Here is a 15848-nt window from a genome sequence, read left to right as displayed (position 1 = left end):
GGCGGGCGGCCCGCCCCAATGGCGGCGGGGAGCGGCGGCGGCGGCGGGCGGTGAGTCGGTGAGTCGGTGCCGGCGGGAGCGGCGCGGGAAGGCGGGCCTGGCCGAGAGGGCCGCGCCCGGCGCGGAGGGAGCGTGCGAGGCCAGGCTGAGGAGGCACGGGGTGGGTGCTCTGCTCTGCTCTGCTCTGCTCTGCTCTGCTCTCCCGTCGGAGCTCGCCCGGCCCGGCCCTATGGCTGGACACTGAGCCACCGCGCCCTGCGCCCTCGACTGGGTACGGCTCTCCTTGCTGCTCTTGGGTGTGAATGGTGTAACCCCAACCTTGTCAGGTTTGCGCTGTTGCTTGAGTTCCTCTGCCTTCTGAAACAAATGGGCCATCCTGGTACATTTACACTATGTTGGTATGGCCTCATATTGAATGCCGTGTGCAGTTTTGGGCGCCACAATATAAGAAGGTTATAAAGCTATTACGGAGCGTCCAAAGGAGGGCCATGAGGATGGTGAAGGGCTTTGAGGGGCAGCCACATGAGGAGCCACCGAGGACACTTGGTCTGTTCAGCCTAGAAAAGAGGAGGCTGAGGAGAGACCTCATCACAGTCTCCAATTTCCAGATGAAAGGAAGAGGAGGCACAGGCACCAGAAGGAATGGCCTGATGCTGCGTCAGGGGAGGTTGAGGTTGGATATTAGGAAAATGTTCTTCACCTAGAGGGTGGTTGGGCACTGGAACAGGGCTCCCCAGGGAGGAGGTCGCAGCACCAGCCTGACAGAACTCAAGAATTTTGGACAGTGTTCTCAGGTACATGGTGTGGCTCTTGGAGATGGTCATGTGCAGGGCCAGGAGATGGATTAGATGATCCTTCCAGCTTAGAATATTCTGCCATTCTGACAGAATGGTGGTTTGTAAAGGAAATGGCAAGCTAGAGTAATCTATGGGGTCAATTACTAAATGAGCAGCCCCCCTCCTGACCTCAGTGGGTGAGTTCCCCGTGGGTGAGCTGGCCTGTACTGTGGCAGGACCTTCTCTTGGGCAGGGTTTTCACCCCCCTGCATGGTGACTGTCCCTGGCTGCCCAAAGACCTGCCTTGCGCAACAGCGCTCTAATGCTGAGGGCTGATTTTGATTCATCGTCAATTTTCAGGTCATAGTTTCAGGTTTTACTTTCATGTTTGTACATGGACCTTCAGTAGCAGAAGTCAGATGACATTGGAAACTATGTACTCCAGTTTCGCATAACTAACCTACTTTTTGAGGTCTTATCACCAGGTCTGACGTACTGAGTTTTGCACTTGCAATCTTAATTTGAGGAACAGATTGCATCTTGGAACAGGTTGTCCGGAGAGGTTGTGGAGTCTCCCCCACTGGAGATAATCCTATGCCAAACGCTCTAGGATGACCCTGCTTGAGCAAGGAGGCTGGACCAGGTGACCCACTGTGGTCCCTTCCAACCTGAGCCATTCTGTGATTCTGTAACTGTAGAGGCCACTTCCTCTATTAGGAGGGCAAGATGAATAGTGTTAATATGCCACTCATCAGCTCCACTTAAGGATAGCTAAGCTAATTTTCACTAATGTTTAGGAATTTAATGTGTTCTTCTAAGGCTGAATCAATAGCTGGGAGAAAATCTCACAGATTTATTTGTGTCAAGGACCATGAATTCTGCCATGGAACTATGTTGCATGATGCACACTGGCCAGGAAACAAGTGTAATGCTATTTTGAGTAGCAGTTGATTTGCATGCCTCAACTTCAGTTGTCAGCAGGTGTGGGTAATATGTTTTGTCGTTATCATGAGAAGTAGTCTTCCATAAAATAAAGAGAACAAAATAGCAAGTTCTTTAAGTCATCGCTCAGGAGACATTTTTCCAGGCTCTCCATGCAGTTATTCCGCTGAGTCAATAACGCTGAAGTCCAAACATGATGGTGACACAATTTCTTTCAGTTAAGTCAAACAAAAATAAGTATTGCCCTTACTTTTGATGGGACATAAGGGAGGAAGATGAATTGAGAATTTCCCAGTGAACTCAGGAGGCTGGTCCGTGAGTGTTGGTTGTATGTGCTCTAAATAGATGTGTTATAGTTCACACAGGAATTGAAGTTGCCTTGAAAAGACTTGACGTGTTTGGCTCCTGAGAGACCAAGTGTTTGGACTGCAAGAACCATGATAGGTTTCAGTTTAGAGTAAGGGTCACCAACCTTCTCCCAGGTTCAGATATCCTCCCATCTGTGTTTCTGCAAAATACAGCCTGATAAAATTAGAAACTTTAAAATTAATAGAGAATTATGGGCTTCTCCTTTGCTTTCCTTTTTTAATGGTCGCCTTGTGGGAAAGTGCTGATGTAGGGGTGTCTTTTGCACCCAGTTAATTCACAGGCAGCAGCACCAAAGTGAAACTGAAAGTTTCTTTAGGACTTCTGAGAAATGCTGATTGCTGTCTATAATCTAACCTTTCATTCCCGGAGAATAAACTAGGAGCATAAAAAGGGAGTGAAGAAAATGCACAGGTCAGAAGATGGACAAGGGGCATAGAGATAATATGGTTGATCCCATTAGAGGAAAAATATCCTGTTACTTAGACTTTACACAGGCACTGGCTATCAAGACATAGGCAGGTTTAGATCAGTGGGCAGAAATGTAAGTGTCCAGAAACTTTTGCTGTGGAAAACTTGGAGGGGGAAATGAGAGGATCTAAAATTTGGGCTTTGGGGCCCCACAAGAATATTTAAAAACTTAAATTCGCCTTGTGGATCCAGCTTGTTAAAGGTTTGAATACTTTTGAGCACACTCAGTTTCATTTTTATCTTTCACTGCAACCCAGGGGCTGTTAGGAGAAACGAGTGGGTTATGCTGGGCAGAACAAGAGGATTCCCCTTCATGTTTGTTTATTTCTTGCCTCTCTTCCTCTGTTTCACAGTTTCCTGGCAGTGCTTATTACTGATTTGCAGGTGTTCCACTTAAAAATAATTGTATGTATGTGTGTTTGTGCTTTACTGGATTACTTTATGGAACTAGAAGCTTAAAGGTTGCAAGATAGCAAGAGTTACTGCATGGTTCTATTTCTTGAAAAGAGATAAGACGGCTATTTCAAGGTTGTGAAAAGTACATGAGCTTTTAAAGCATGTGAAAGTATAAGTGATCAATAGCAAAGGTTGGCAGTGGAGAACAGAGCCCTCACTTTGGATTTCTGTTTATACTTCGAGATACAGAGTTTAGAGCTAAAGTCACTGAAGTCCTATCTCCTCCTATGAACTCAAGTACTGTACTCCCATACAAATTAATTAACTCATTTGTCTCCCCAACCATAAAGCAAAAATATTTTTTTACTCTTAGTATTTTTTACTCCTTACTAACATTGTGTGCCTAGTCAAAGTTAGTATACTTTCTGAGGAGTACCAGAATACCATTCTGTAGACAAAACCAAAAATTCCTAGGCCTCCTTTTGCTGTCCTTATTCTGTTGTGTTTATCTTTGATAGTGTTATTATGAAGCTCTTGTACTTCCAAAACAGTGTAGAGACAATTAATATTAAAATGACTATCATAGCAAGATTCCATAGATTTGGAATATTGGCTAGTCCCAGTTAATTAATGAATTACATTCAACAAAACCAAAATAAAAAGCATTGAGTAGCACAGGATATATTCAAATTAAAATTGCCTTGCGAATGGATTGATACAGGTTTGATTATTTATAATTGTTTCAGGAGAAATGAACAGAAAATGGCAAGAAAGAATGAAGAAAGTGGAAGAACTAGCATCTCACTATGAAAGAAATCCTCTTCCTACAGTTTATAGACCAAGACTGTCCAAACCCTCTATGCCATCCTCTGTTTGGAAAATATTTTCTCGACAGGCTGAAGCTTTTAATTATGCAAAAACCTGCCAAGAGGTATATTATGTGTTAGGCGAATGTCTCTACTCTTTATATACTTTCAAGATTGAACATCTTTAAAATTGCTGTTGGCAGTGAAGTCTTTTTCAGTTTGCAAGATCGTTTTCTTCCCAATCACGAAACAGAAAGTTTGGGGTTTTTTGGTCTTTGTAGGTCATGTTGCGCCGGAGGTATCTCTCAGAAGTACTAGTTCTAACATACAAGTTGATATGTGGTGTTAACTTCAAACAGTAAAAGTGCTTTTTGGGAACATTGTAGTGATAAATTTGTTCCTTCTCAAGATGAACAAGCTATCAGGATGGGCAGGAGAATGGGAAGGCAGTGAGAATTGAGTAGGAAGAAAGAGGAGGAAAAAATGAGAAAGAAAAAGAGATAAGGAAGAGGCAGAGACTAAATAGAAACAGTACAACTCTCCTGTGGCATCTGAGGAGCAAGTTCAGATGATTAGAAGTGATTAGCCAAATAAATATTGTGTATATAAATGTGTGTATAATATAAATAACCTCTCTTTTCAGTTTAATACTTTTCAAATTGATTGCTGTTTTTAAAGAGAGTACTATGTTTTTCTCCATGCTGTTTCAGGTATTTGAGTAATCCTGACAGCCTGTTTTCCAAAATGGGTTCTCATTGGCTTGAAGTAGGTTTTTTTTCTATTTTCTTCTCAGATTTCAATTTTTGGATCTAAACAACATAATGTCTGAAGAATATTTGTCCATAAATATTGCCATCATATCCATGAGGCTGCTCCTTTCAGGGCATTTTTCCTCCTCCCTTTAGATGCACTTGATACTGATCAGAAAAAAAACAGTTTGCAGAGAAAACAGTTTATATTACTCCACAGCAAAGAAAAGCTTCAAAGTTTTACCCATGTAACTGAAATCAGAAAGATGTTCTAAATTAAAACTAGATGCTACTGAGCGTGGAAAAGGATAAGTGATCTGTTTATAGTTCTCTGGTATTTACTAGCCTTTAACTGATGCCAAGTAGGAACTTACAGAGATTTAAACTGGTTTTTTGAATGAAACTAACAAAAAAAAATTCAATGTTTTTTATTTAAAAAGGATGTTCATGTGTTTGCTTTGGAGAAGAACACACGGAGTGGCCAGAGGTTTTACCTTGTGACAACATATAAAGAGCTTTGGTTTTATTACACGTGAGTATTTGCAAGGTACCCTGTATGTTACTAGAAGTTAGTGGTATACTGGATGTCCTGCCTAGTGAGAGCTGCCCCTCCCAGGAGCCATCCGCTGCTCTGAGTAGCACAGAGCTGTAATGGGTTACCTGAGCTTTCATCTTGGCAATCGGAAAAATCTTCATGAGGACAAAACAATATATTCTATAGTGGGTTTCAACTTTCTTTTGAGTAGCAGGTTGCCATTATTTCCTGTGAATTAAGTACTCAGTATGTTGAACTGAAATTTATTAACAGTAGATTGGCTTTTGCTGTCAGCTTTCCTCAGGGGATCATACCAACACTTGACAAAAACATACTTCTCTGACTAGTCATTCAGCTGTTTCAGTGGGCATTTGTGCAGATGTCTGGGAACTGATTTATGGGTTTGCATTTACATGATGGTGTTCCAAATATGGACAATTTGATCACGTGCTGAACTTCCTCCCCCATTTGTTTCTTCTACAATAAAACTTTTGGTTATGAAGTGAAAGAAATCTGAGTCAATTTTTATGAGTAAAGCTTGATTTTTTTTTTTCTCAAACTGACGATGAGATTTTTTTTTTTATTTAGTTAGAAGAAAACTCTATATAATCTTTTTGTTTGTGCTAAAGACAAATGAGTGATAACTTAAGTTTTTTTACTGTACTTTCCATAGTTCCTTGAATTCTCAACATTTCTGTATGTATTGGAAGACTGGGGGGGCATGGAGAGGGGAATACTTTGCAAAATTAAATTCAAGGCTACACAAATAATCTTTGTTGATATATGATGCTGATGTTAGTTACAAATTTTTCAAAGCATTATACGGCTACTATATTTTTTTAATATGAGTGGTTGATTGCAGAATAAAATCTGTGAGATCCTTGTTTGCAACTGATAAACGTGTTTATCATGCTTGTAATGTTTATCATGAGAAGTTGTGATTTGTTTTTGTTTTTCCTTAGCAAAGGTTACAAAACAAGTCTTATGCATTGCTATGAAGTAATTCCTGAAAAAGATGCTTGCAAACTTTATTTTGATTTGGAGTTTTACAAGCCAGCGAATCCTGATGCAGATGGCAAGAGTATGGTCATGAAGCTAATTGAGGTAAACTGGAGCAAAGTCATGCTGTGGATGAATATCAATTCGTTGTTAATTTAAGATGAAACCAAAGTATTGACCACTTTATCTTGATTATGCTATAGTAAAATTAAAAGAATTGCAGATGCAGTGATTATTTTTAATTAAATAAAAATACTGTTTAAACCCCCCTTAAAGCAGGGGTTTCATCATAGTGAGAGACAAAAAATTTAGCTGAGAGACAAAGATAAAGAATGATGGCTGTTGGACTGTTTGTATTCACAGTAGGTTTACTGACATGGTAAGTTTACTTTTGTAGACTGTTTTAGGTGCTCTGCCACTTCAAAGCTTGAAACTGAAAGAATGTTTAGGTACTCCTTAAAGTAGCATCAATAAAAGTTTCATTCATATATTCCTCAGTTCGTTCCCTTTGCTAATCATGCAGCTGTGTATCAAGGCTTAGGTAAATCTCTCCTGACACTTTCTTTAGATGGCAATTCATTATAATTTAGTTAAATGATGATGTAGAAAGCATCATGTGACTGCATTTACCAATTTGGTACCTAAAATTAAACACCTTTGCTAATTATCAATTTTATTAAGTAGTGCAGTTTCCATTTTATTGCAGTTTTTCTGTGAATGAGCTCTCCGCAAATTCAATGTGGCATTAATATATTTTTAGAAGAGTATCTTCTGCTTTAATAAAATCTCATTGTGAGTGGATGTCTGTTTGTGAGACTTCTGTCACCTACATGTCTCTAGCTAGAAGTGAACAAAAGTAAAAGATTATTGAGGTAATTCCTTCATAAAGAACCCTTCATTGATACAGAATCAGGAGGGCTTTATCCATTTGTGGATCAGCTCTGAAATGTGGAGATTCCTCGATTTTGGATTTGGGGGATCTAAGCTGCTAAAACCCAAGGCTTGCAGATCTTTAGGTTCTGAGTCCCAGTCCTAAACACGAGTAATCACCAGCTTGGTTTATAAAAGGTTTTTATTAAGAGCTGATTTAGAGTGAGATGTGTTTTCTGCTTAGTTATTGTTCATTGGGTCATACCAATGAATCAGCAAAAATCCTATCGGTGAATTAGCTCACCACTCCTCGGTATGGTGGCAGCCTCCACATTCCACTCCTGGTGAGCTGCATTACAAACATTGTCACTGTGGGTGTGAACTGCTTCGTGGTGGAAAGCAGCCTGCAGGGTAAAGCCTCCTGACCAGACTTTGACCTGAGAAACTGGAAGGCTTCTCAACTTATCACTGTTAGTTAAGTGTTAAGTGACTTGCATATTTTAAGGAAGTCCGGTCTATGTCAAACTTGGTTAAAACTTGATACGGGCTACTTTGAATTAAATTAATTGTGTGCTCAAAATGAGGGGAAAATAATAGACCTTGGGGAAAATGTAGAATCTGAATTTGTGTTAGGTTTTATAGATACAACTACTAGAGTAAAACAACATAATTAATGTTTATAATTTCAGCTTGTCAGCCAAAAATTAAAAGAACTTTATGATGTAAATTGTTCATCAAAAGATGTCTTGAACTTGGATTCCAGTACTGATGAAAAATTTAGTCGGCACTTAATATTTCTACCCCAAAAGACTGTATTTAAGGATAATACTCATATTGGTAAGTGTGTTCTTTTCTCACACACCTAGAAATAAAAAGTGAGGTTTTGACTTTATACAGTGCCATCTCCCATATGAGTATTTATTTTAATGGGATTATATGTGGAAACAAATTCATATTCCCAACATGCACATAATTACTCTCTATTTCATTAAGCTTCATTTTTTCTCATCTTCTATTTTCTTTTCCTATAATTAGCATATGTTTGCAAAAATGTAACTTTTTTGTGTCTGTATGTTTTATTTACAAAAATACTGATTTCTATGAAACTGGCAAGTCTACAACTCCTTAATTTTCAGATTAATGTCAGTCTTAACAATTAAAGCTGCTTTTTTTTGCTCTAAATACAGTTAATTTCTGCTCAGCACATTGTCAAAAAGGCAGGACAGAGATGATTTCAAGCCACCTGTGCATAGACATGGTTAAGAGAAAGCTGAAAGCAATTTTAATTGTTTATGTAAGTTGGGATTTCTCAGATACGGCAACTCCAACACAGGGAATTGCCAGTTTAGGGTTGCCTTGGCTCATTTGTGTGCCCCAGTAGTCCTGTAATGAATTATGAAGATGATGATGATGACGACTTTGATGCTTGATATGCTGAGTCATTCTGCTGATATGTAGCATGGGAGGAACAATATTTCATACTCATTCATGTTCCCCATAGAAGCTTCACCCAAGAAGTGCAGAATCATCCTTGCCAGTATTCCTCCCACTTCAGTTTCTTCCCCCACATTTGTATTTATTCTGTTCTCTTGCTTTCTCCCCGGAACTAATTTGGCCATAGTTTTAATTTGTCTGTCTTTGGTTATCATCGAGCAGAGCCTGGAGGTACAATGGGAGTTGAATTACAATACTGATACTGGGAGTTTGAAAAGTTATTACAAAATACTTTTGTCGAAGTAATTTGTTGTTTGAGTAAGCTTTGGTCAAGCTCTTACATCAGTAGCAGCTGCAAGTAAACATTTCAATCATTCTGAAAGTGAGATTAGGGAAAGCAGTAGTGAAGGGGACAATCACAGTGTTTTCAGAATCCTAAATCTGAGCTTGTTAATATTCAGGTTTGGTGTTTTGTTGGGGTTTTTTTTGTTTGTTTGTTTGTTTTTTTTTTGTGTTTTTTTTTTTGTTTTGTTTTGTTTTGTTTTGTTTTGTTTTTTTGTGTTTTGTTTTGTTTTGTTTAGTACAAATTCTTGCGAGGCATTGGTTTCTCAGTCACTGGCCAGAACCATTTTATACAGTGGGCTGGTCAAAAGATTTCTTTTTAAAAATCCAGAAGGGCTGAAAAGACCCTAAACTTCAACCACTTCCACCTTGGCTGTTTTGAAAAATGTGTGCACAGAAACTCTCTGTGTTCTTTCTTGACTCATAAATGACATTACCTGCTTCTGGCCCTTTTTGGTTGTTTTTAAGGTAACTTTGTGAGAACCATTTTGCAGCCTGCCATAAGATTAATGCAGAGTAGGGCTGCTGGGATCCCAGCAGAAGAAGCAGGACATGTTTTCCAGTGTTCTGCAGGAGCTGGATTAGATGGTTCTCTTACAAACTTCACGGCTGTTGAAGATGCATCTAAAGACTGGCCAGCCATCGCTCACAAAACAAAGGATATAGAAATGCCACACCAGGAAGAAAATGTTGATTTTTCCTTCCTAATAGTAAATGATAAAGAAGGCAACAAGCAGCTTTTTGTGGATCTAGGTAAGTATAAGTATTTTTAAACTTTTTTGAGATGCAACAAAGGTTAAGAATGAAATGTTCCTTAATCTTTGATTAAAAACAGTAAGAACAGTGGGGTTCTTACTGTTTTCCCTATGGTCAGACTGTGATCATAAGTGCTCTTCTTTAAAGGAACCTCAGGTTCATGCTCTATGGAACTTCTTATATTACTGCATTTAATTATTTTGTTCTGAAGTTTAAAGTAATTCTTTCCATACAGGACCAGGGATTTTTTTCCTCATTAGAGTTTAGTGCTCCCATTTGGATTAAAAGAAGATAGCGAATATTGCATTTTTTTTATTTCAGTTGAATTAGAAGCTGCTTAATAAAGGAACAAGTCTTACAGGATGGCTTTCTGTATTCTTCTACATGTATGAATTGAGCCTTCTTTGCTGTTTGGAATGTCAGCTGTTAGTTTTCAGTGATGGAATAACAGAAATTCTGGGCTGGGCACTTCATGGCCCAGCTGGGCATAGCCTGTTCCTGGTATTAAAATGTTACAAATCTCCAGAAGCACATCACCCTTCGTCAAACTAGAGTTTGAAAGTTCCACCCTTCTTTAACTCCGTATCTGGTGGGGTTTTTAGCCTTTTGCCTTATCTCTGGGAAATGAAAATAGCTTTGCAGGCTTTCGCACAGCATTGCGTTACACATTTCAGGACTTTATCTTGGTTTTTTACCTCAGACTCTTCTGAAGAGCCCCCATTCCTTCAAATTCTTCCCATGGAATTCAGGATCACATTTATTGTGGGCCTCTTCAGTGTGCCTGATCTATTGAAGTGTAATCCCAAAGCTGGCTACAGTAGGCTTCTCTGTTACTGAGTCAGAAGGGTTACTTCCACTTACTGTTCAAAATTCTTTCATGCATATTAGTGAATGGAATTTAAATAAAAACAATTTGTTTCCTGTCTCACTTTTTAAGAATTTGATGTTAGTTTCCCAAAATAAACCATCCTCAATATTTATGTTATACACATCACCTCAAAATTGGAAAACTAAAGTCAAAATTGCTGAAATACTGAATTATATTATGAGGCTGCAGTGACAGAAAGCTTTGTGATGTTCTTGTATGAGCTCTTTAAGTGCTTTTCTCTTCATGAAAATCAAATGCAACCTGCGAAAAAAACTTACCTTCTCAATCAATTATTAGATAGGTTATTCAATGTTAAGAGGCCTGATCATTGTTTTGTTGAGATTGGAATTAAGCTTTCCTGATACACACCTCAGAAAAGTTGTGAAGCAGTCCACAGAAAATAGAAAGCTTGATTAAGTTCTTTCTGGTTAAAATAATTGTACAGCTTTGTATTTCACAAATTCATTGTGAAAGAAGCAATTTCTTCCCCTTTCTTGAAGGGAAACTTTTAACACTCTGACATTATAATGTCAGAATGAGTAAAATGCCTTTGTGGAGGTGTTGAGCATTTGTCTTAATTATTCTGTAACATGAAAGTGTACATGCGTGCATGATCTTGCTTTGTTGCATTTCTTCTATGGGGTGTGAGCCAGTCAGTAACAGGTTTTGTCCATTCATTAGACTCTTAGCTGGGCCTAAGGAAAATTGTTTAATTTACAAGTGCTCAGTATCTTAAGTCTTAACCAGCAATGCTGTGTTAAGAAATATCTGTTTTCCTGTAGGAGTTTATACAAAGAATAGAAATTTCCGGATGTATAAATCATCAAAAGCAGGAAAAAATGTGATTCTGAAGATAGCAGAGGATAATAAGTTTATCCCCAACTGTGAAAAGGATGTTTCCTTGGAAGAAGCATATTTTCTTTCCTCGTTAATCTGCAACGTTCGGTAATTACTTTATTCCAGTCAAATGTGCAGTATTTTAAAATATGTATTCTAATGATAATTCTCCTGTACCAGTTACAAATAACTACTATGAATAAGCAATTATTCAATTAACATTGTTACAGTGTAATTTAGGAGTTCCCAGTAGAATTTCTTGGTTTTGAAGAAAAAAATTTCTTGGGAGTCTTGTTCTTTCGTTAAACCTGCCTTCAAATGTGGTACAGCTTCTGAATTGTGCCTCATTTCTCTATACACACTCAAAATGCCAAAATGTAACCATTATTAAGTTTGGTCAGATTCTGTGTAGTTCTGAAAGCAAAACTTACAGGTTTCTACTCAGTTAAATGCAAGAAGTCTGAATATTTTTCAAAGTAGGATAAGGAATAGAAAGGGTTTCTGTCTGTGTTTTTTTGCACACCAGATTTCCCATTTGGTACAGACCCCTCCGTAGGTTGGGTACTTGTACAATAATCAAGTTTTCTATATCTAATCTAAACCTCTGATGTCATACCTTATCTTAAGAACATCCTAATCATTGCTGTAGAAGAAAGGTTAAAATAGTATTGTTATTGAAAATGTATATTTGTTCTGACTTCAGGTTTTATATCCTGAAGTGTTTATTATCCATAATGATAATTGTTAAATATTCATGATGCCAATGAACCGCACAGTCTATTCAGATCATAGGCATCAGCTGAATCCACCATAAACATGGATGAGAAGTTCTGCTGTGTTGAATTTAGACTTCTGTGATCTTCTGGCTTCCAGTTAGCAATAAGGCAAGGAAAATCAGTTCATTTTAGAGAGAAAAACAAACAAACAGATTGAAACCTTTCAAAGAGTATATTTGCATAAATACTACAACTAGAGCACATCCTGCTGTAGGAGTGCAGACTAGCGGTCGCTAAATGGGTGGATCCTGGGACTTTGGCCAGGAACCAGACATTGCTGTTGGAGAGGAGGAACCCGTGTCCTGTGGTGGAGTCCGGGGAACAGCCAACACCAGAAGGGAAAGTGCTCCAGGGACAGAGAAAGGTGCACAGCAAATCACAGGCTGGTCAAGGTTGGCAGGGATCTCCGGAGGTCTCCTGGCCCGGCGCCAGGCTGTGTCATGTGCCACCCTGTGGGAGGTTACAGGGATTATATTGTACTGTGTTATGCTGTAAGAATCATAACTCTTTTCTTTGTATTCTCTCCTTTCTTCAGAGTGAGTGATGACATAAAAGTTCTGTCATCTGGCTTTTCAGAGGAGGAGAGAAAAATGTCTGCTTTCTTAAACAGCAAAACTACCAGAAGCAGCAGAGGTACCTCAAGCCTTTTCTACTGCATAGAAGAAAACCCCAAACTCTTAACTTAGATGTTCTGTGACTTGTACACCTGGTAATTTCTAGGAGGGCCCTTCTTCAGCTGCCTTTCTGCAGGAGGCAGAGTACATCTGCTCTGAAGGATGCTCTGCAACACCTGAATGCCACTGACCCTCCCCTCCTGTACCCACAGCTGTCCTGCTTTGTCCCAGCTCCCTCTGCACCTTGGGGGTGGCACTTTAAAGATGGGCAAGCAACAGTGGCTTTATCCCTCGTTTTGTTTGAGGGTGTGATGTGATTCATGTACATTTTCTGCCTATGGTCTATATAAAGTGTGTTACAATGGCACATTACAGTGGCAAACCCTCTAACAGTGTGACCTTTGGTTTAACAGATCCCATGGAAGGCCACCAGGGTTCACCATATCCAGAAATTGATCATTTTGTTCGTTCTTTGGTTAATAAAGACGGGCTACAAGGAGGTAAAGAGACCACCTTACTATTTACAAATGAGTCTTCTGCAGCACTGTTTCTAAAGAACTTAAAAGTTGTTTGTTTTTTTTTTTTTCAGGGATACGACAATGGAGTTACTTCTCTCTCAAAGAACTACTTATTTATGATATTTCTGGTTACCGTTGGTGTGAAAATATCGGAAGAGCTCACAAAAGTAACAATATAATGTATGTTCTTTAACTATTCAGTTTAAAACAGCTTTATTTATTTTCCTGTTCAACTGTTATTCTCTAGAAATGGTGAAAAACCTCTTACACATTGAATCCATACAATTTCTGCTGTCTTGCCCTGTGGGGATACAACATTTTAATTACAAAAAAACCCACCCACAAACCCAAAGAAACTATTTATCACCCCCCAAGTTTACTTTGTGATAACTGGATTTTTATTTCTAATAATTTTATGAAGTAATCTTCATAATGTGTTTCTGAGATGTGTTTCTGAGAAACAAGGATATTCAAAAAACCCCACAGCTGGATGAACTTGCTGCTTCTCAAGCGAGTTGCTTGAAGTTTGGTGTTTCTAAAGCACAGTTGAAAAAGCTGGGTGGCCTAATCAGTTGAGAGAAAGTAGTGATTTTATGTGGCTTTTATAATGAAATTACCTGTAAAAACAGCAGCAACAAAATCTTATCTTACAATTAAGTCCCATATGCTGATCTTACTTTGATGACTTTTTCTTTCAAGCTTAATGTAATGAAGTTGACTAAATTTCATTTTCCGATGTTAGTCTTAAAAAATTATTTAAGAAACCTGAAGTTTACTAAAAATGGCACAAAACAAGTATGTAGTAAATATGCCATGAGTATGAAAGCAATGGCCATAGCTGAGGACAAACAAAGCCAGGTGTTCCTAACACATTTAGTGCTAGAATTTCCTACTGTATGAATTCACTTCATTTATGTACTGTTACTAAAAAACTAAATAATTTCATTCTTAGGATTCTGGTAGATCTAAAGAATGAAGTCTGGTATCAAAAGTGTCACGATCCTGTCTGCAGAGAACAAAACTTCAAATCACCAAGTATGTAGCCTGTGATCTCAGTTATACTTAATACTTTTTGGAATGTTAACTTTAATTAATGTCCTATATTTGATTTAGGTTTTCCATTGCCGCCTGGGATATGCCTTCCATCTCTTTTCCAAGAGGTACGTTTCTGTCCTGTTGAGTTGCTAAGTTCTTGTGAGGCTCTGAAGTCCTTGGATGTTCCCACTAACATCCCAGTCTGCTGGGAGAGCACCACACACTGTTACAGTGGTACAGAAGAGGTCTCCAGAGCAGCAGTGCTGCTGTGGTAGCTCCATACATTAAGTTCTCCAGCAATGCTACAGTTACTGGGATTGTCTAGCTGCACCTGGGACTAAAGACTTTCTGTGTTCTGATGTGAGCAGTGGTTCCCAATGTCTTAAGCCACAAGGCCACTCCAGGTGCAGAACAGAAAAACTACCCAAGTTTAGCTCTGCTGTGCATGTCTGACTTCATGTAAGGTAAAACAGAACTGGTTCTGGAACAACTGAGTCAGCAGAGTCAAATGTAAGTCAGCGACCCTCATTTCTGAAATTCATTTATCTCCATTTTAGTGTTTACCTCCATTTTAGTGAGTAAAGCAGCACCTTTCCCCAAAGAGGCAGAATATTTAAACTGACCTGATACTGCACCTAGACTCTCCACCCCAAAGATACAAGCTTTTCCATTGCATAGGCAATAAGAATTGGCATTTTTTAACTTTTAAATTTAACTGTACAGCTCTAAATGTCATACGGCAGAATGGCACGTTAAGCTCTACTCAAGCAGCTCATCAACAGCTATTAGTGTTATTTCACAGAAAATGTCATTTAACTGTGTTTTCAGGTCCTGACAGTATCTTTGAACAGACACTTAAGTTTGTCTTAACCTCGTATTATTTTACAACGCTGTATTCAACGGGCTACTTGCAGGGTGCTAAAAAACCAGCAAATTTCTACTCCTAATAAAATAGGCTTCCACAGGTTAACGTGGCTATACATGAACATGCTGGAAAATCTTGTCATATGGGCCAGCTTTCTGCAGTATCCATTCCATGTGTCAGCACAAACTTCCAAAGCAGTTAAAGGTATGAAAAATGCCTGCATATGGAGTAAGTCATGTTCTCGTTTCTCAAAGGAAGAAGAGTCCACGCTAATGGATGACAGGGGGCACACAGAAGGAGCAGTAAATCCATATTCTAATGCGTCAGACTTGTCAAAAAGCTCAGTATCTCCAGAGAACAGCTGGTCTACAGACTTCCTCTTGTCAGACAGTGAGTGGGAAAACACAAGTGATGATGCCTGTTTCCTAGAAGCTGCTGAAGATGTGGAACTAGCTGAAGCTGCAGATGATAGTCTGAATTACGCCATGGAAGAAATCCCAGATGAAGTTCTTCTGGAAGCTTTAAGGAAAGAAGACCTCTGCACTAAAGGCAGCAGCTGAGCACAGGCCTGGCCAGCAATGTTGTGTGTCACATGCCGGTGTGAAAGGTCCAGTGGGGTAGTTCACAAGCACCACACCAGGGCCGTAAGACAAAGAATGGAGTGCCTGGGTGAACTTCAACAGGCACGAGGAGATCATGGAAGATCGTGTGGGGGCGGAAGTGAACAGGACTGAAAATGCTGCATCATGAATGCTGCTCCAAGCTTAGCACTTTAATGCTCTTTGCTGTACAGTTTCTGTTTTGTTAGTTGTATGTCCAAGTTTTATTGAGAGGCCAACAAAACAGACTTCTTATTTCCATAAATGAGATTAAATAATTTATTTCAAATGCAA

The 15848-nt window shown here is 39.1% G+C and overlaps 1 protein-coding gene across 6 annotated transcripts; it reads left to right on the top strand.

The window, feature by feature from the left end:
* Positions 1-2: 2 nt before the first annotated feature.
* On the top strand, positions 3-15838 carry PRIMPOL (primase and DNA directed polymerase). Of its 6 annotated transcripts, none has more exons than XM_040065823.2 (13): positions 3-58; positions 3698-3882; positions 4947-5038; positions 6004-6145; positions 7600-7747; positions 9260-9439; positions 11093-11255; positions 12459-12556; positions 12951-13037; positions 13127-13235; positions 14008-14090; positions 14169-14215; positions 15210-15838. In XM_040065823.2, the coding sequence occupies exons 2-13, from the start codon at positions 3703-3705 to the stop codon at positions 15513-15515; spliced, it is 1635 nt and encodes a 544-aa protein (XP_039921757.1). In that variant the 5' UTR covers positions 3-58; positions 3698-3702; the 3' UTR covers positions 15516-15838. The 6 variants fall into 6 exon arrangements, with proteins under 6 accessions (XP_039921757.1, XP_039921753.1, XP_039921755.1 ...); XM_040065819.2 differs by having other exon boundaries at positions 9155-9439; XM_040065821.2 differs by lacking the exon at positions 3-58 and adding an exon at positions 142-160 and having other exon boundaries at positions 9155-9439.
* Positions 15839-15848: the final 10 nt, after the last annotated feature.

Source organism: Hirundo rustica, chromosome 5 (genome assembly GCF_015227805.2).
Source record: "Hirundo rustica isolate bHirRus1 chromosome 5, bHirRus1.pri.v3, whole genome shotgun sequence".
In the NCBI taxonomy this organism is placed as follows: Eukaryota; Metazoa; Chordata; class Aves; order Passeriformes; family Hirundinidae; genus Hirundo; species Hirundo rustica.
Note: the sequence above shows the minus strand (reverse complement) of the source record. Positions and strands in the feature narration are given on the sequence as shown.

What these genes read in the sequence shown, in the direction of transcription:
- PRIMPOL (XM_040065819.2), top strand. Translation starts at nt 3,703, where the DNA reads ATGAACAGAAAATGGCAAGAAAGAATGAAGAAAGTGGAAGAACTAGCA. An exon ending in TCGTTAATCTGCAACGTTCG is followed by an intron (nt 11,256 to 12,458) that starts GTAATTACTTTA and finishes TCCTTTCTTCAG; the next exon opens with AGTGAGTGATGACATAAAAG. An exon ending in AACTACCAGAAGCAGCAGAG is followed by an intron (nt 12,557 to 12,950) that starts GTACCTCAAGCC and finishes TTGGTTTAACAG; the next exon opens with ATCCCATGGAAGGCCACCAG.